The sequence below is a fragment of the Chroicocephalus ridibundus genome, chromosome 2 (assembly GCF_963924245.1).
Source record: "Chroicocephalus ridibundus chromosome 2, bChrRid1.1, whole genome shotgun sequence".
NCBI lineage: Eukaryota > Metazoa > Chordata > Aves > Charadriiformes > Laridae > Chroicocephalus > Chroicocephalus ridibundus.
The window spans coordinates 18,225,780-18,247,565 of NC_086285.1; the positions used below are offsets into that span (position 1 = coordinate 18,225,780).

Consider the following 21,786-nt stretch of genomic DNA (forward strand, 5'->3'; position numbering starts at 1 on the left):
AGCCAGCTACGTACAAAGTCTGTCGAAATAATTTAAGTAAATAGACTGAGACTGAGGATTTGAGGGAAGAGAGAGGGAAAGTTGGTATATTTGCTTAAAATGTACTTGTAAAATGACATCTCACACTTTCCTGATAAAGCATGATTTCTGTCCCTCCCACCCACCCCCCCACCCCCCCACCCCAAGTTATTGCATCTCTTTTGACTCTGCAGTGGCATTTCATGGGTGTGATGAAGTATGATCAGCCATCTAAAAAGTTGTCTCCTACATAGAGGGAAAGAGAATGTCCACGCTGACACAAAAAAAGACCAAAATCAAAACTAAACCAGGTTTAAGAGGGGAGGGTCATGAGACGGGTATGTGTGAAGGCCAAGTAGCCTTCACTCTTGCAAAAGTGTTATATACTGAGGAAGTGACTTCTGCTGGAGCCAGCAGTCTGGAGTTAACCTGTGGGTGGAAAATATGCTGCTGATGACCCATGCTGTTTAGGATTCATACATAGATTTTGCTTGTTATGGAAATTTTAATGTAACCATATGTATAAAACCACAGAGAACATTTCTTTACTAAAAGTAACAAAGAAAGGTAGTTGAACTTGGAAATTCTTCTGGTATTTAACAAATAAAATTATTTGCTGTTTTAAATGAATTAAGATGCTTTGTTTTCACATTTTACTGATTTAAAGCTGTAGTGTGTATAAAGATCAGTCATGCCCCATAATGCACATTGTTTTTCATTTGTTTTATATTTGAAAAATTTTATTCAAGTAGTACCAATACATTTTTGTTTACTTACCATTCTTTGGTTAAGTCCATAATGTCAAAATTCTCTGCTTGAGTATGTAAAGCATTTTCCAGTTTCTTTGTTTTCCTTGCTGTGCTTCTTGCAATTCCATACAGAAACCTTGGCAGTTTAAACTTAGTGCTCTTACTGCTCTCTTTCCATTTTCCTGTTTGTTTTCTAGAGACATTATCATTTTAAACATAAATCATACCTACTTCTCTCTATATTTGATCTCATTTTTATGCAGTTCTTAATCCCTGATATCTGGATGTACACTTTCCAACTTTTAAGTGTTTGTTATGAACTAAGCTTCAAAAGAGTACTATAAGAGAGACAAAAAGGAATTTTTGGCTTGCCCCGCAGGCCTTCTAGAGCACCAGGGTCCTTGGAGATTTAAGAAACCCTGCAAGTTAAACCTGACTTGGTGAATCCATAGCTGGCTGCCATGCTTGCCAGGGTGCATGCAGAACCAGCCTATCCAATGATTCTTGACACAGACTGCATAAAAGTTTAGTGAACCAACTATCATGAGGAGTTTGGGTCTTCTATAGGTATGTTACCCTAAAGATATTGAATGGACTGCCATAAATTGCCCTGAGGTCCTTAATGTCTAGAAATATAGGAGTCCAGTTCCTATAAAACACATAACCTGAAAGCTGGTAAGCAAGGGGAAACAAAGAGCATAACCCGTATCTTCCTCATTGGGGAGTTCCATGCAAAGCAGCGGCCTAAGAGCTCAGAGACCATAAGAAGCCAAAAAGCTTAGGAGCTCCTGGAGACCTGGCTTTCCAGCTGTTTGGCAGCCCGTCAGGCAAGAAGTCAGGGATTCTGTGAAAACCAGAAGCCAAGCAGCCTGGCAGGCTACTCACCAGCCATCTGGCTGACAAGAGAAAAGACGAAGAGGCACGTTGGTAATTTAGCCTGCCTTTTTGCCTGGTTTCTGTCAAAACTTTTCAAGAAGTCGTTGTGTTCTTATGGAAGGTTTTGGTTCCATTCCATTAACATTTTCTGATGGAATACTGTTCCACTGGAAAGTATTTGACCAGCTTGCCTTGTAACTTAGTTTATAATAGCTGCACATGCTAGTCAACAGCTTGTCATGTAGCTTCTGTACTTTTAAATTAGACTTGCTAATTGGATTTTGAAAATCTATAAAAAGTTTAAACCCCATCCTCCTCACATTTTTTCTTTTTTGTCTCTTCTTTGTTTTTCCTTCTTGTCCATCTCCCTTTTTTCCTCTTTACCCTCTCGCTTACCACATGGGACTTCCACAGATTTTAAGGCAAGAAAAGAGCATGGAGATCATTGTGTCTGATTTGCTGCATAATATAAACCAGAAAATTTCAAGCAATCATTTTATCTAGCACAGAAGCTTTTGATTGAACTATAGCATATCTTATACTTCATGCTTGTTGTTAGATTCTCAGTGGTCTGTAATGGTAAGTGGTATAATATGATATGATTGCCTTCTCATATACCACTCTAATTTATGGAACCGTGCCAGAGTTGCAAAGATACAAACAATAATTGTTATAACAATTTATTAGTTTGTGTTGTCACTGTATTGATTGTTTACCTAGACTGTCCTCAGAACATTCCAATATTGCTGTGTTGCATCTCTACAATATTAAACTACATATTAATGATGACTGTCTCATAAACGTATTAATAATTACAAGAGGTTTACTTAGACACTTACTTGGATTCAATTCAATCCAAAACCAATGGAAACAACGTTTAGTTTTTCCAGTTACTCAATGTTATCTGTTTCTCATGCTTCCATTATTAAAATGCTTTTCAAAATAATCTAAAGCAAATAACGACATTTTCTCTACTGTGGCCTCAAAGGACTTTGATATTCCTAGTTTCATGGCTTCTGTGAAAAAAATTAGGATTTTGGCTTTTACCCAGGACTGAATTTCAGTGAGAGTTGTGAGGAGGGGGAGGAAGCGTAGGTGTAGTCCACCAGACTGAAAAATAAGGAAAACAATAGGCAAAAGGACTACTAGAAGTTGCATGAGTGACTACTTAGACTTTTTTTTTCTTCCCTCACTATCTTTTAGAGAATATGCATTGCATGCTTTCTTGGGCTGTATGCTTGGCTAATGGACTGTGCTTTTGTTTCTTGAAACTATCAATAGCAATAGACTTGCCAAGTATTTAACTGTGTGATGATCAAATTCCTGAAGAGCCAGGAGTAAGGAATTCTGCTCTTACAGACTACAGAGTAGCATTGGAGCCATGTTAAAGCACCTCTTCTGCTTTGGCTTTAGCTGCTTCAGTGAGGTGAAGAGAATAGGAAAATCCATGTAGATTGTCTGCTGTTGTTTTCCCAACCCATTGCATTTTCTCAGAACAGACTTGTGAGATGTAGTGAAGTAGTCTCACTTTACACGGTGTTTCTTCATCAGTTCTGCTACAGTGGAAGCCTCCACAGCTGTATAGACAGGAATGAAATTAGCCTTTAAATATAAAGTAATTTGATTAATAATACCATTGAGATGTTTAATAAGAAAAATTGATAGAAACTTCAGTATATAAATTGTGTGTTTCCCTTTTCCACTGAGCAGCTATAATACAGGAATTTATCTGTTGTATTTCTTTATTTTGAACTTCAAATTGGATTGTGCGTTAGGCTGATAAGTTACTCGGCAACAGGGGATGGAAATGAGCAGCTTTCTTCGTTGAAGAAAAGGTAGTTTAAAGATGACTCTTGATAACTAAAGTTTATTTGCACAGCCATACCATCACTTTTTTGGGCAAATGCAATTCAATTTGACAAATTAGCTTTGACACTTTAAGCTTTTTAAGATGTTCTAAGAGTTAAATACTACTTGTCTTTAGTGGAGAAACGTTTATCTTTCAAGTGGAGTATTTTTAAAGATAAACACAATGTGTTTTTGTAATACGGTGTTTAGCTTTAAAACTTTCAAATAAAAAAAAACAGTATTCACTTCGGAAGAAATAAGAAAGGAATTCAATTATGAAATAATTCAGTAGTTCTTTTACAGGAACTGTGTGTTTCAATGCTGATGAACTTTATTTACTTAATGAAAATAACCACAGAAAGCCACATAATATGATGACAAGAGAACTCAAAAATCCCAAATGTTCTCCTTGTATAAATACTGCAAAGATCAAGTGATTTTTCCAAATCTGTCTTTCTGCAAATATCGTAATGCTTTCTGCTCCTAATTAAAAAAAATATGTGTAAAGCTGGTCTGTCTCACAGTATTTCTGCTCTTGGCAGAAGCCAATGTAGAAATAAGTGAAAAAGGAAAGTTAACTACATTTTCTTAATGGTCATGCAGTTCAACAGGATGAAAATATATGATTAAAGAGTAGCAGGATGGGGCTTTTATTAGCTCAGCAGGTAACTTTGCTGGCCTCAGCATCTATGCCGGATAGGTTTTTTTTTACTGCTTGAGATTGCAAACTCCTCCCTTTGAATCCAATTTTGAAATAATATTTATCGTACTTTCTGAGGATAAAAACTTTGCTGCCCACTAGTTAGAAGATGTGGTCATGTGAAGTCATGAAAAATCCTGTTACCTTTTCCCATATTCTTCAGCCACTTAATATGTTGTTTAACAATCTATATTTCTTCATATCTGTCACCTCAGGTTAGTTATTACACTAAAAGTTATAATAATGATGAAGATTTAAAATGATGATATTTCCTGTTAATAAACAGTAAAACGTTCTTGCCCCCTCCCCTTGCCCCCCAAGTGTTTTTAAACATTTTTATTACTTCTTTAAATGTCTTTGTGTTTGGCCTCTTACTTTGTTCAGCTCAGGAAATATTATTGTTAAAACAGAAGCATTAAACCTATTATTAACATGTACACTCAGATGTATGCAATAAAATTATCTATTTTATTGCTTCAAAGTGAGAGTGATTTTATCAATATTTTTATCTATAAAGGCTGTTTCTTAGGCTTAATTCTTACCATACCATTTTTTTTGCCTGCCTAACTTGGACTTGAGTAGCCTTGTTAGGACAACAAACAAGTAAAGTTTTGTCACAATAGGTAAGGAGGGGGAGTAACTTACCAAAATTTACTTAAATACATTCTTCTTTTATTTCAATTTGGTTTTTGTATAGTTGTATCCTAAGATGTTTGCTAAGCTTATCAAGATACTTGAAGTTTGTTGAATAACTTCATATGTAACATTAAAGAAAGTAAATGTAGTTTAATGACTGTATTAATAGATTAGAGCTGCCATATATAAAGACTGAAGTATAAATGTAGTCTTGGGCTGGAAATAGAACAATTTCCTCTTCAAGTTCAGTATCAAAATCATGTTATTACCCAATAGTAATTGGGTAATAGACAACCCAGGCTTTGATACAATGACATTATATTTCTACAGTGAAGTTTAAGGACTACAGGTAAATATGAAAGCTTATCACACACTAATAGCAGGAAATGACAAACCCTTTGGGATAAGTCTCACGAAAAATGTTGTGTGTTGATTAATTTAGAAAGTGGAATTTAAAGATGGCATTTTTTTCTGTGTGAAACAAAAAATGCAAAAAATATTTCCAAAGACACATTATATATGACTTGTCTTCTCTCCTGCTACAAAAATAAGTATAAATGAAAATGCCCAAGAGTATTTGGAAAACAAAATCACACAAAAGACTTTATAGTATGAACAGCTACCTGATCACTAGTACAAGTATACTCAAAGAACATAGATTCAAAAGAATTAAATCCAGACCTCCGCAATTACAGGCACAACTTCATATGATTTCTTCTTTAAATATCTTTAAAGTATGGCAATTGTATATAATAAATACACATCTTTCATTTTAAAAAAGTAGAAATTTACTGGACAAAGCAAGTATGTGGTTTTGCTAAATGATACCAAAAAGATTGCATTTGTTGTTTAAATTTCTTTGGAAAAAAAATATAATCTTGCAAGTAACATAACAGCTTTTAAAGCTCTCATTTCTGTCCTTCTTTCTGCTCATTGTTCTTCAAATTTCTTGCTTCTTTACTTTTCTCTTTGTCTTGCACAGACCACCAGACTACACCCACAATCACATTTGGGAAACTTTCCTGACATGTGGTTTCTGCAGTTTCCCTCTGCTTTTCATCACTGGTAGAAGGTTCTGTCCTTGTGTTTAGCTGGTTTCACAGACGATTATTGAAACTCTTTTCTTTTACTTACTGCTGGATTGTTTATGTATTATTCCATCGGTTTAATTGGACCGTACTCCTTTACAAAATGTGGAAAGAGTAAGCTTGCCAGAAGAGAAATTTAACAAGTAGGGTTATAATCACCTGGAAAGAAAATATGTTCAGGTAGGAAAATTAAAAATGTACATATTAGTTCATGAAGATGGAATACAGATTATCTTATGTCTTCATGAAACATCTTTCAAGAGCATGAATAATAATATACAGATATCTGAACCATGCAGAAACGCAAAATCGTTTTCATGTATAGCAGGGCCCCTTTCAAATCTTAGACACTTTACTGCAGAGTTTACCTGTTAACAGAAGCCTTTCTCATTTATTGAACCAATATTTAGACACAAGGTAATGTACACTTGTGTAGTAAGTTTCAAGGAACTGAAGTAAATGTAGAATATCTAATTTTCTTTCCTTCTCCTGTGTCTGCTCATTTAGCTCTCTAGCCCTCTGATATGTATAGGTAAGGAATTTCTGTATAGAAATCTTTCTCTGTAACCCATTATCTATCAACTTTGGTCAAATTTTAAGATCTCAAGACAGACATGAAAACTGATACCGAAAAATATTGGTTTTATTCAGGTGATTGTCTGTAGGTATATTTACATTGTGCTATGTATACACTAGCAGTGACAGAGAAACTTTTATGCCTGTGTATCCCTGGGAAACACACTGTAACCCACCTCCCTTTACATGCAGCTTACATGGTAATAGAAGTGCCAGAGCACTGCCCTTCCTTCTCTGGTTCTCTCAGCTGCTTTTCTGAGTCACAAACCTTTATTGTCCTTCTGCATAAATATTTAGATCCTCTTTTAATTTCTGTAAGGACCTCTGTTATTTGTTCATTCTGGGTTTTTTAGGACTTCAGCACAAAGTTTGCTCTTGGGTACTATCCTTTTTCCACATGCTGTGGCTTCTGGTTTTGACCCTCACACTATATGGCTTTGACCTCTCCCTTCCAGTCTCAAGAATTGCACTGCCTGTGGTGGAAAATGTTTCACTACTGATGGGCCTGTTCACTGCCTTTCCTTCTGTGAAAAGGAAACATCACAGCTAACAGTTTTGTTTGACATTTGGACCCAGAACTAAAGAAGATGAACTGTAGCATCTTCTGGATTTTTTATTTACCAAGTCCATGAGCAATTTGATGGATTTGTTCAGCAAAGCTAACACAATAGAATTGGACCCTACTCTGTTTATAAATCAGCCCCCAAAAAGAAATAAATATAATCAAAACCATTCTTGGTCTCAGGGTCACTCCCTAGCCCTAGGAAAATTATACTATCCATGTTTGCACTTTCATGAAGTCCTAAGACCTTTCAGTCCAAAAGGGTTTCAGGAGAGCGTCTGGTAGTTTTTATTCAAAATTTTCCTATTGACTTGTCGAAGGAAGCAAATGAAAGGAATTCCACTTGCTGGACCTTTCTTTCCATCTCTGCACATTTACCATCACTGAGATGCATAGACTAAAATTTCTTTTACAAAGTTACTGATGACACCAGGCCATTCAATGCCACCTGCAGATGTGCCATCACAATGTCACCAAGAATCTCCTCTGACCTATTTTCAGTTCCTATATCCAGTACCCTTTTTGAAGAGTATGATTTGGGCACTAATGGCATACTTTTAGTAAATAGTTCCATAAAAATTAGATGACCATCAAAACCCACCTGAAATTCTTGCCCACAGTGGTTTCTGACTTGTAACTATTTCATAATCAGTAGTTCATTTGCTTACGTTTCTACAGAAATCCCTAAATTAGCCATAACTAAGTCATTTGCTAGTTTCTATATTCATTGGACAAAGAACTTTAAGACAGCTACTCATCTTTCCACATCCGTATCTGAAAGGTCAAAAATCTAACAAAAAATGTTGGGCTGGATTATAGATTTTATAAAGAAGTCCTGATAAACACAAATAGCTAAGCTCAGTACAGAGGTCCACTCAACTAAAGTAACTGATGGGTCCATTCAAGTAGCAATGGTGATTATATCAGAATACTTGATATCCTCAGGTCAGGCTCGTGAAGTTCCATCCACCCCTTTCCTAATTATTATGTTTATAATGGAGTTTCTGAAAATGCTGCTGGATTTTACAGTGTTGTCTTTCAGGCTCTGTATAACTAGGTATCCTGACAATCCCTTCTAGATGGTTGTTAGCAAAATGTTGCTTAGAGTTACCCACAGATTGAATAAACATGTAAAAAATCATTCAAAGAAGTAGATGTTTTTCTATTCTGGCATTGTTTTTGCCCAAGAGGAAACTGAAAAGAGATTGTCTGAAATAATGTAATCTTACATGGTGGAACATGGTGGAACATCTGACCAAAGAAAGAGATACGTTTCTTTTCAAGCATCTCAGTTTAACAGAGTGCAATGAATCTTGGTGTACAGCATTGGTCAGTCACTATGTAACTTAAACAGTTAAGAGTTTGTGCTTAAACAAAACTTAGATTTATACCCTGTGTCCTTTTAAGGGTATATGAAGTACTTTATGCTGCTTGTCACTTTTTCAGATACTGTCAGTTCCTCTTTGCTTGAGACAACCAAATGAATTCCATACCCGATGGTTCAGTCTCACAGTGCCCAAACTGCTGGTTTTCTCTGTTTTACACATTGACATGTAAACATGTGCTTGGTAATTTGAGTTGACTAATAAACACAAGAGTGTGAGAACAGCCAATGCTGTGTCAGACCAAAGGTTCACTGGCACAGTATTCTCTTTCTCATACTAGCCCACAAGGGATACCAAAGGAGAGGCAGAAGAATAGGGCAAACTTGCAGCCATGATTCCCCTCCCCAGAATGCCCTCCCACCTTCAAGAAATCTGTGGCTCAGGAACTTTCTAAATCAGAGGGAATACTTTTATATTTAATAACCCTTAATGGATTTTTTTTTGTGACTTTGTATAGTTAATATGTAACATGTAAACTAACAGCCATTGCAGTCCTGCTCCAAAGACTTCAACATCTTAGCTGTGCTTTGTTTGAAAACTTCATTTTATTCTGAAGATGCCACCTACTAATTTCATCTGATGCTCCCAGGTCTTCTCCTAGAAGAGAGATCCCTGTGTGCCCTTTCCATCCTACTCAAGATTCTGTACACTTCTATCATACCGCTCCTCGCTTTTTTCTTTTATAGCCTTGAGTGTCCTAGTTGGTTAGTCATTCCTTCTACGGAACAGTTCCCTACTTTTGATTATTCTTGTTGTCTTCCTCTAAACCTTTTCTAATTTTAATATAACTTTTTCAAGATGGAAAAGATGGACCAGATATGCATACTGCGTTCAAGATCAAGGCTTAGTTTTCTATTTCTTTTCTTTTCTCTTTTCTTTTCTTTTCTTTTCTTTTCTTTTCTTTTCTTTTCTTTTCTTTTCTTTTCTTTTCTTTTCTTTTCTTTTCTTTTCTTTTCTTTTCTTTTCTTTTCTTTTCTTTTCTTTTCTTTTCTTTTCTTTTCTTTTCTTTCCTTTTCTTTCCTTTTCTTTCCTTTTCTTTTCTTTTCTTTTCTTTTCTTTTTTCTTTTCTGTTTATTTTTCTTTGTTCTGTTTAATTTTCTGTTTCTTCTCTAAGAGCATACGTAGACATTTTTCTGGAGTTGTGTTTTTGTCCTTTAGTGACGTTTTACATAGATTGCTCATACTCTGAAGTGCACCGTGGTTCTCCCACACTTGCTGTCATGACTTATGTAACTCTTAAGTATTCTTGAATACTTATTTTCATTGATACAAGAAAATAATATAACCACTCCTTTGGCTTAGCTGTCAGACTTAATGTAAGAAATAGAAGACACTATGAGAGCCTGAGCAGGGGTGTCTATTGCTGTTTTAGATGCCCTAAAATGTATGTGAGGCACCGGTCTGCCAAATACGATACAGCAGATAAGGGAGACTTGCACCCTTCTGGAGTGACAGCTTGAGGCCGTAAAGAATACCCTGTGGTATCTAAAATGACACCAGGTAGCTTTATTTAGGCGTTGAATTTCTGCCTAGATGGTGGTATGTGGAACAGTCTAACTCTCATATGTCAATCAAGTTCTGACTTAGCCATATTTCTTGGTGAACACAACACAGCAATAGCTGCCCTTTTGAATAATTGCATCATGCCAATCTCTTTTTTTAACATTTGCATATAAATATAGATTGACTATTTTAAAATAATGTTTCTTTTGATTCTCATTTAGGATGCTGGAGAAATGGTTCGATCCTTTGTTGGTGGCTTGGAACTGATAGTCAATTTGCTAAAATCAAAGAATAAAGAAGTTTTAGCAAGTGTATGTGCAGCCATTACAAATATAGCTAAAGATGAAGAAAATTTAGCTGTTATAACAGATCATGGAGTCGTCCCTCTGTTGTCCAAACTAGCAAACACAGTAAGTAATTTCTAAAGATACTATACTAAGTATCTGACTTTCTTATGTCACACTGCATTATACCCAACTAAAAGGTTATGACAAGAGTGGTAGATTTTGCAGCAGCTACAAGGAAGAGATGTAGAATCCTTCCTCTATCAGAGTTATATTGCACGTGAAAACACTCTGTGGCTGGTACTAAAATTGCTTTGGAAGATGAGCTTCATTTTAATAGTCATTGTTGCTGAATATTGCTTTTGAGAGATGCAGCTGGCGTATGAAAGAAGCACAAAGGGCTGAGAGAGCAATAAATCTGAACCGTGCAGAGAATCTCAATAATGGGGCTACATCTTACATTTTAATGATAATCTTATCTAATTTCCAATTAGCTTAAAAGCACCTTTGAAATAATATAAAGATTCATAGCACTTCCTGCAAAGAGGGGACTACTAGCTCCATGCCTTACATCTCTCTCCAGTTTTTAATTGTACTGCAAGTAAATTGGGATGCCTTAAAGATGTTTGAGAATACAATTCTGCTTTCCTATGAAATTTTCATTTTATTATGTTGTCTTTGATGTTTTTACCTTCTTCAGAACAATGACAAATTAAGACGTCACTTAGCAGAGGCCATTTCCAACTGTTGCATGTGGGGGAGCAATAGAATTACCTTTGGACAGACCAAGGCTGTAGCTCCTTTAGTACGTTATTTGAAGTCAAAAGATCCATCAGTTCATAGAGCTACAGCTCAGGCTTTATATCAACTTTCAGAGGATCCCAACAACTGTATCACCATGCATGAAAACGGAGTGGTGAAGGTGAGGTGGAAGGTTTTTCTTATTTGGAGTTCAAATTATTGAAGGGGTTTGGCATGGTCAAAATAAGAGATTTTTGATTTTAAATAGTTCTTGAATACTGCTATGTACCTCAAATTTTCTGAACTTTATCCTGACAATGTTTGGTTAAGTAGGGAATTATGGAACAGTATTTCATTGCTGAAGATATTACAGGTAGGTCGTTCTTAGGAATGGAAATATGATGTGGACGTTCACCTCTAGAGTACTTGACTTGACTCTGACCTAGGCTGGTAGTGAAATCACATCAGCATTTTGTCATTCTCAAGTGACTTTTGCAAAAGAAGTTGGGTTATCTTAATGGATAGTTGCCTAGTATGGCAGAAAGTCACCTAGAAACTGAGTGTAACTGGATTTGGGGGACAAATTAAGACAGAATAATACAAAGGCTTAGTTTACCTGGAGCTGTTTCAGTGAATTCAGCATTTACTTATAAAAATTCTTATTTTTGGAGTTAAGTAGGAGCACATTCTGCAAAGACCTCACTCTAGAAAGACTTTTTCCCTCAAAAGGTTTTTCTAGCAAAGTTTTATCTCACTGGTTGAAGCCAGTAGAGTTATTCCTTTGGCACAGGAGAGAGAAGGATTACGGCCTTAGAGATGGAGATTGTAGGAGCTCTCAGTTTTCATAAATTTCCTGAAAGATTCACTGTTTGCAGACTTTTCATTTTGCTTCATGTTCAGGTAAATGTATTGAAAGTAAGAGTTGAATTATGGTGTAGTGTTACTACTAATGATGAAATATACATATGTCTGTAGTTGGCTGTATCTGTAGTCAGGTTAAAAAGATACACTGGTCAAAATGACTCAGTTTAAATGCCATTACTTGAACTGACTCAGATCTAAGCTGCCGTTACAGTGCTGGAAAGTAACATCTTCCCATCACATTTGCATTATACTGGCTACATAGCACGGGGGAATATATACTGTACTGCAGCTATTTGAAACTAGTGTCTGATGACTTTAATGTTGCTTATCTTTCCATTCAACTCACACAACCCATTTTCTGCGCTCCTGTCATCTGTTTTTTTCATTCATGTCATTACGCAGGTTTTAGGTTTTGTAAGTTGTAGCACACTGAATGCACTCTATAAAGCCAATACTGATGATATACTTTTGTAATAATTCCATCTTGGTCTACGTTCATCTTTATTTTTCACTCATAGTTAAAATATTTAGACTAATTTAAATCATTTATTTTCACTTGCAGATAAAAATGGATGTACAGAAAAATATCATAGGTGTTTAATTTTTTTATTATTCACAATATTCTGGAATTACTACAGTATGTTCAGGGAGAGAAAAGAGAAGTGATAAAAGGAAGAGGGAAACTACAAAATAATGGAACTTGGGTTATGTTTATTGCATCTAAACTTTTTGTCCAGGGTGCACTTCTCTTCTTGTGTAGAAGAAGCTTGTATTTTTGTAATGCAGTGGATGAGTGTTTGAATGTGGGTTTGTATGTGGGTCCATCACTGGAGTCCGTCACCATCACCGGTCCGAACCAAAGTAGAGGTGCCTCTCATCTCATAACTGGTGGATGGCCTGAACATATGGGAGGATATATGACCAATGTTCATCATGTGTGCCAGCACACACATGTATTTTTATCCTATAAGCAGATTTTCATTAGTAATTTGACAGGAAGCATCTGCATTTGGTCCATGTTGAGACTAGGAGTCAGGGTAGCAGTTCCACTGAAAAGGACCTGGAGAGTAGAACATGAGCCAGTAGGGTGCCCTGGGAGTGATGAAGGCTAACAGGATCCTGGGCTGTGTTAGCAGGAGCATAGCCAGGTCAGGTGTGGTGACTTAACACTTATTAAACTGCATCAGGAGTTTGGGCTCCAAGTCCAGTGGAAGGTCACAAAGATGGTTGTGGACTGAAGCATATGACTTGTGAGGGAACTGAGCTTGTCTAGCTTTGAGAAAGAAGGGCTTTGGGCAGCACTGCCTAATAGCAGCCTGCCAGTATCTAAGAGAAATTTATCGAGGTGACAAAGGCAGGCATGGTAGGAGGACAAGGGACAAGGGTCATAAATTGAATCTCATGGGTTCCATCTGGATATAAGGAAAAAAATTCTTCTGTCAGAGTAATGAAGCACTGGAACAGTCCCCCGGACAGGCTATGGAATCTCCATCCAAGGGAATTCAGACCTGACTTGACAAAGCCATCAGCAACCTGGTTTGAATTCAGTGTTGACCCTGCTTTAACTAGGAGGCTGGACTAGATGACATCCTGAGATACCTTCCAACCCAAATGACGCTGTGATTCAGATCATCTGATTTCTATCAAAAGGAAAATAATGATTGATCTTTGCAAATCACTTCTTCACTATCTTTTGATAATTAAGCAGTATTCTCCAGCTTCTTAGTGGACTCTATTGAGCCATACCCATGACATATTCAATTATGGAAAATAGCCGTAGTTGTGATAATGAGCTTTCCCATTCAGTATCCAGAAACAGTCACCCTGTCTAATGTGGAAGAAACCTTCTTCACTATATTTAGATGGATATCTCAATAGAAATACTGTCCGAGAAACAGATTTAATCACTCTGTTGTTTAGATACTTAGGGAGAAATCTAAGATAAAATGTCTGAATTCCACTCTGTATCATTCAGAAATGAAATATTCATTCCAGGAGCAGAAGATTCACTTGAATTTTAGTTCAGGGCTACAAATGTATGTGACTAAGACATGCCGTGCTATCCCACATACCTTGAAGTAATTCCATGAGGTTTGATTAATCCTCCTTTGTGGTTCACAAGATCTCAGTTTTTGGAGGGAAAGCAGTCTGACTGCAAACAAAACTGATTCTGTAATGAATCTTTAAAATGCAACCAAACCTAATCAAGAATTAAGAGGTTAAAGAGTGTTAAGATAAAAACACCTGTGACCTCACATTGCCACGAAGGACCTTCATACCTGCTAAGTATCACAATATGGAAAAGTCTTGGGAGGAATTTTTGTAAGTGATTCAGAATATCAGTGAAACATTTCTAACCTTAAAAGGCTACACTGTTGATTCATGCCATAAGCTGTTCAGTTTGGTAGACTGAAATCTCTTCGTAGCCAGGAGGTGCCTATGAACCAAGTACATAGCCAGGAAAAGAAATATTATGGTTCCTTACTGCTCATTTTTCTTGCTGGCAGTAAAAAAAATGAAATATCCTGGGAAGATACAGATTTACCTGATGGAGTAGTTCTTGTTAGTCCCCCCAAAATCAAAAATAGTGGAAGCTGGCGGAGTGTGTTTTCAGATAAACTAAATCAAACTAGTCAGATGGTTGATGTCATCCAAACCTAAGACTGTCAGCCAATGCACAGTCAAATGTACTGAATAAGCGTAAATCTTCAGGAAGAGATTTGTCCAGCTCCTCAAGTAAACTGTCTTCTGTTCAGTGTCCTACTGAAGTCAGTGTGTATAGTGGAGAATCTGAAGTCCTAGGGTCACCCAGCAAATGTGTACCAATGAGGTGTAACAATTCACAATTGTAAATTGAGCCTTGAAAACAAGTTTGATACTTTTAAAATTAGAAAATATTAATTATTTTAAGAAATCCGTCCAGCTGAAGAAATTCTTTAAATGCATCCCATAATTAGTGCTAAGAGGTACAAATAAGTAGGTAAGCTACATGGAATTATCTTATTCAACACCTGCACATACTTCATTTTTCTGTTTGTTTTCAATTACATTCAAGTGAACATTCATGGAAGTGCTTAGTTACGAATCCTGCAGGCATTTAACCTGGAGAATATGAAAGTAATTATATCTAAACAAACAAAAACATTCTTCACAAATAGTATTACTGTATTTTAATTATTCAGGGATTTTAAAATTGTGGTTTTTCTAACATAATAAGTATAAATGGAGCTGTCACTAAAGCTTTATTCCTTTAAGTCTTTAAGAAATCCCTAACACAAGGCAAATAGGTAAAATGCATAAGTCTGAACAGTAGGACCCTGGAGCAGTTCCCAGCTCTTATGTCAAAGTGTGTAGCCTGGCTACATGCTGATTGCACATTAGGACTAAACCTAGATGCGTGCATTCTGGTCTGTGTCAAAAAAAAAAAAAAAGCAGGTGCAGAAGTGGAACCACAGTATGTATGAACAATCGTGAATCAGGACTGCAGGGCATAGTGCAAAATGCATTTGCCTTTAACTAGAATATAGCCAGAGAGAATCCAATAACAGTGTATGTGTTGAAGTTATCATGGCTCAGAAATCCATGGTAATAAACTGTGAAAAACCTGTTCTTCTTACACCATAAAGTGACGAAAGTGCAGTGAGCAGTCATCAGAGCTAGCTGTCTCAAGCTATCTTGAGCTTTCATACCTGTCTAGCCTTTGTAGCATGGAGCTCAGTGTCAGATTATTTGCCTTATTCTAGTACTATGCAGTATAGGCATATCCGTGTTTTTAAGAAGTGTGCAGTTTGATTTTGCCCCTATTTTTCAGGGAATGTAATTCTCCTACACACAAGAGGACAGTATCTATGGTCATCTAGAGTTTCTAACCCTAAATAAAGCCTTGTTTAATTAGCAATTATCCTGCTGTGATATTTTCAACCACTTTTTAATGCTTGTATGTTGTGTTATACCTAGAATGGCAAAGCAGCAAAGCAAAGTGAAGTAACAAATAGACCTTTTTGGAGAATATATCAGACCAGTGAGACATAGTGGTTCCTATTCGGTGAGGATGCCCGTATAATAAGTGAAGCATTGTGGGCAGCCGGAGAAAATATATTCTCTTGGGCCTATGATAGTTTCTCCAGTCCAAGCACTTTTGTTCTGTGTTGCCAGAGCTGAGCAAATCATGAAGCAAATAAACACACACCCCATGACAGTTCAGGGCATAGCCGGCCAATCCACCAATGCTTATGAGCTTGACTTTTATTCTGGCACTGTTGGAATCACCATCAAGAATCAATTACTGGAGTTTCAGAAAGGCTAAAGAGGCATTCCCAGATGGCAAGGAGAGTGGGTGTAGGAAATTTAGTTGCTCAAATGCAAGAGTCAGTACAATGCTGCATCTTGCCTGGTCTGTTCAGTTGGTCTGCCCAGCACAGGTGAGACAGTAGTTGCAGCACTGTGTCTGTGCTATTGGGTACCTTTGTACCATGCCTCTCAGCGATGACATCATGTCCGGATGTTTTCGTTCTTCTAGCCTCTCCAGTGAGTAGTTGACTGCAAGCATACTTTGTATTTATATAGAGGTTGTTATGTACAGATTTTTCCAGGACTAATCATATTTTTCTTCTGGAAAATGTGTCTGCGTTCCTTTGATATTTCTTCATCCTTTTACCAGATATCTGGTGTTTCAGTAATCATGCCCAGTTGGATTAATGTCACAGCTGCTGTAGTTCTGACTAGGTTGCAATACATGCATAATCCCAGGTGTTCTTCAGCACATGTTCATGTGCTATGTTCACATGCACAGGAAGTCTGATGCTTCAGGGAAACATTTACTCTGCGTGAATGACACAGTTGCTTAGTGCTTGAAGTTGGTCAGAGACTTTCTCAAAGCATCAGACTTTCTGACAATTCACTATGCGATGTGTATGTACATGTTTCTGTCCAGGAAACCAGGAATAAAAATATATAGGGAAAATAATTTCAACCAGATTCTCATATTTCACATTTTGCCATTGCTCCGAACTGTATTTGCTAATCACAAAACAACAGGTATATGCACTATATGCACACAGTTGTGAGAGAAAACCAGTAGTGAGAGAAAAACAAGTTTTCACCTATTTGTAACTGCACCCAAAATACATTCACTTTTCTCAAGCAAGGCTGTGTGACAAAAGGGTTGGGAAATACTGGTGTATGCCAGCTGCCATGTGAAATTCTGAGTAGACAAACAGGGTGATTTTGGAGGAAGTTTAGAAAGGCATTTTATGAAGTTTTTCTTTTATGTTCAGTTCCACACTCAATGTTCTTATGACTGGGAATGGAACAATGCTTATGACCTGTGACAGATGAATCAATGTGTTCTTTCTACCAAACACCAAAAAATATTTCCTCTTTCTGAAGTAAAAATTCATGGCTGTGCTGGAAAAGAGATTTGTATTTTCAAAGACCCAGTAATGACATGTGGGGCACTAGAAAGCAGGAGAAATCTTTAGACATCAGACTAAGGAACTGGCATCAACCTGAATTCAAGATTGGAGATATCGGTCCACAAAAGAAGGGAGAAGAGAAATCCAGTGGGGGATTAGAAGTTAGCCAAGATAAGCAGGAGTACCAGGCAACGTTCTTTACACTTGGAGTCTTTCACAATTACAGGGAAGAGAAATTGGAAAAGTCACAGACAATTGGAAGTATCCAGCCATCACCACATTCTTCATGGAAACAGCAGAAAATCTTCCTTAAAATGTAGCTGTTGCAAAGGAACAAAGATGTCTATGCATAGCTGCCTGCTCCTGAAACCTTAGAACAATCAAGCTTGTTGATGAGAAAATCTCCACTGTCCACTGAAAAGTAGGGATGCTCTTTTAAGATGAATTATAGAAAGACTGTTCTGCAAGGCACAGGCAGATTGAGGAAGTGCAACTACTTTAGTAATGAAAAGATGAATCTAAACATGTTTTAAAGGAAGAATCCAAGTCTTCTGAAGATCCTGAAAGAATATTTAAATCGTTGTCCTAGAGATCATGTCACCATGTCAAATTAATGCAATGCTCCTCTGTGTTACAGTCACACTTTTTCTTCATTATGTTGGCAACCTGTAGATTGGGATGTGCTTCTGAAGTGAGTGAGGCTGGTGATGTATATAGGCACTTAGGAAACTGCTCATAATATACCTTCTAAAAAACTTCAAATATTTTGAAAGATTCAAAGTATATACAAGTGAAAAACATGTAACTGATTATTCCTGCTCATTCTTACTTTGCAAATGAAGAAAGATAAAAGGTGTATTTGTGTATTGTGAAAGTTAATTTCTGACTTTGTAAGTGATATAAAGGATTTGTTTTTGTGGAATATCATTATCATTTCTGTGTAAAGAAGGCCTTGGAAGTTTAAATGGCCTTATCACCTACAGAGTTGAGGCCAGCTTTTTATGATGAGGCTAATGAGACCTCTGAGGAGATTATTAAGGTAATGAAAAAAAGTAAGAAAAAGGGAAAATAAGCACCCAAAATCAGGCTATGTAAGAACAAAATTCATCGAAGTCATCATTGATCTTGAATTTAAATGTTTACATTGTGGACATGCCCATCTGAAATAGTCACCCAATTTCTTATAACAGTAAAGGAAGAGGAATAGATTCTTTATTGTGTTTCATATCTCCTAATTTAGACCTTTATGGAAAGATAAGGCACCTCATTCTCTACTGGCAGTATTTTCTGGTCTCCTTTGGCTATAATGGGAGTGCAGGTTCAAAGCTCAGATCTGCACATCTGCACTGTAGGCATCTATGTTTAATGGGGTGAATCCCATCCCAAGGCAGTGGAGAACTTGTTTAAATGACTATACAGTCCAGTTCATTATTAGATAGGAATGACAGAATTCTGAATAATAGTGCAATAAGAAAGAGCTATTAAAAAAAAAATTTACTCTCTTTCTAGAAAAATACAGACGAGAGACATTTATATGCTATGATGGTGATGAAACACTATCTATCCAGCAGTAACTGAAGCACGCTTTGAACATCATCTAACAAAGCCGTATGTTTTAAATTAGTGGATCTAACTAACTTGAATCCAGGGATTTTGAAAAAGATCTTTGGAGGATTAAGGATGGATTCCTTACATCTAACTTTGGCCACTTTTAGGTATGGAGTTTAAAGTAGTCTAAACTAAGACACCTTCTGTAGTCAATGGAAAGAGAGGCACCTGCAGACTTGTGCTAGCTGAAAATAGATGCCCAAGATACCTGGAAGGAATAGACTCATGAAAGTGCCTAGTTTTCTCCACTAAGTATAGAAAGGACCTACGTTACTAGCTCAGACTAAACAGCTAGCTTTCAGACAGCTGAATTTGAATTAATATCCTCCTGAATGTTGATTTTCAACAAGCCTTGCGGTACAGGGGAAGTTGCAGGACTGGAAGGAAGGTAACGTGCCAATATTTTAAAAGCCTAAATAAGATTATAGTCCTGTAAACTGGACACTATTCTCATGTTAAATAATCATAGGTACATACATCGTAATACTAGAAGGGATCATTTTAATGGTCTAGTTTGACTAGCCTTGCTCATACAAACCAGAGACATTGCTTCAATTTATTTCTGTTTGGAATAGAGTATATCTTTTAGAAAAACACTGACTCTTTACTTAAAAAATTCCAGCGATGGAAAATCCACTGGAGCCATCATAACTTGTTCCAGTAGTCAAATACCTTCCTCGTAAAAACATTTGCACCTTACTTGTAGCCTAAGGTTTGTCTAGCTTTATCTTGCGCAGTTACATGTATGGCACTGTTGTTTGGTAAACTGAAAAGCCCTACATAACTTCTGTTCTCATATACATTCTTTTTGAGTAAGATCAAATTACGTGTCACATTGTGATCTTTTCAATTAGCTAAGCAAGTGTAATCTCTGATGGAATTTCTTTTAATCTTTTTAATTCTTTAATTATATTTGTGTGTCAGCTCTGAATTTTTTATTTTTGAACTTCCCTTTTGGAGTGAATTTCAACGTACTTCAGAACAGAATTCAGTATTCCAGTAATACCTGCATGAATACATAAAACAGGTAAAATAACTTTCCTGTTTCTATGTAAGCTCTGTTTGAACATCAGAGATTTTCATTATTCTGTTTGGCCACAGTGTTGCCCTCAAAGTTCATATTCAGCCAGTTTTCTACTTTGATTCCCATGTGTTTTTGGAAACCATTCCCCAGGTTAGACCTTCGCATGCTATAATGTTGGCCTTCGTGCACAGGAGTAAAAATTAGGTAATACTGTTCATGTAAATCAGCAGTGAATTTAGACCTTGTGATATAATTTGATTTTTTTTTCAGGAGATTAAATCAGATTTGAATAGTTGCCAATATACTTTAAAAATGTCAGAGTTAGCTCCCAATTCTGTAAGAATAATTCACAATTTAAAAGCAGCCATAAAATGTATTCAAGCATTTTATTGTTTTAGAGAGGAAAATTTTAAGAGACCAAGATACTGACTCTTCTTGTAATGCCTTTAAAACAAAATATTGCCTTTCCACAATGGAAGATTCCAGGCTTGGCAGAGGAACGATTCATTAGAAAACTGAAGGGGTTCACTGGCTGAGAAGGTGGTAAATATTTTTGAATTATGTAGACACAAATGGATTAAGGTCTGTGAAAAGAACACCAGTGGCTTTGATGTATGAATCTAAAAAATGCTTGTTCTGCTTGCCAATGAAATTCTAAATTTGCAAGTACCTGATTACATGGTATTCTAAAACATTTAGGGAAATCTTTGTAATGAGGTAATTTCTAGTATCTCATATGAGGATTTCTTGATGTTTTGTCTTAAAGTTTGCACTTGAATTCTGAACTAATTAATAAATAGTAAAGGTATTATTTTTTCTCTTTATTCATTTATTTCTGTGTACTGTGATGATGCTTAAAGCCATTGATCACAGATAAGTAGTTCACTTTGCTAGGTAGTGATGTATACCTACGTACAAAGAAGACAACAACTCCAGAAAATTCCAATTTAAATGTAGCACACAACAAGGTGCAGAAGAACAAACAGATAGGAATGGAATGGTAGAAAAAAAATCTTTAAGAATATTTTTATTGATCATATTTGATAATTCAAGCAAACCAGGATACAATTAGTGCTAATTCATAGCTGCAACTCAGTCATCATAAGTAAAACATAAATACCAAATGCTGACTGTAAGCTTTTTGTGAAAACCGAAGAAAGAGGACCACTGGATAGTAGCCAGTCCCCCAGACTTTAAGGCACTTACACCATATGGGAACTGGTGCTGTTGGCAATTTTTTGCATGTGTGTGTCTGTGCTGAAGGCTACACCAAGTTAGAATAAATTAGCCTCTTGTTGAGCTCTGCATTGTTCTGAGCTGCTTTTATTATCCAAATAAGTTTATTTAAAGATAGTATTGCTGTGCTGCACTATGAACAAGCCCATTTTCTCCTGTTCTTATTCCATTGTACATACAGAACTAATTAATTTTGGGCTAGAGGAACCCTTAACTTTATGATTATGTTACATATCTGAAATGCAGAAGATCAGACTTTCCATTCATGTTCTGACGTTTTTTAATATTGAAAGCTTCTATCCAACCTACCAGTGCATATAACTGATCTTTAGCTTTACTCTGTGGTCTGGTTCATATAACTATTTGCACAACGTGGAAGCACTCCATTTTATTAATATGACAAAATATTAATATGTGCCTTCTAGAATATCAATTATTGTAGCTTATAGGAGCTTCACCAGGGATGCTGAAAACCTAATTTCAAGTGCTTGGTACAATAAGGCAGGCAAAGCAGCGACGCATGCTCCTAAGAGCAGAACTTCATTTGTATATTAGTATGTTTGAATGCATATTTTTTAATTATATTTGTTCCTGTCTTCTCATCAGGCTATAGCCTGAGGAGATGCATGGGGTTTTTTTCAGTGTGTTAACTTTTTTGTTTTGTTTCGTCAAAG

The 21,786-nt window shown here is 36.5% G+C and overlaps 1 protein-coding gene across 1 annotated transcript in view; it reads left to right on the forward strand.

Annotated features, from left to right (window-relative positions):
* Nucleotides 1-21,786, forward strand: part of ODAD2 (outer dynein arm docking complex subunit 2) — an 88,316-nt gene that overhangs the window by 49,784 nt on the left and 16,746 nt on the right. The window contains exons 18-19 of the mRNA XM_063324584.1: nucleotides 10,163-10,351; nucleotides 10,926-11,147. Coding sequence (XP_063180654.1) covers nucleotides 10,163-10,351; nucleotides 10,926-11,147 — 411 coding nt within the window. The remainder of the gene's footprint in view (nucleotides 1-10,162; nucleotides 10,352-10,925; nucleotides 11,148-21,786) is intronic.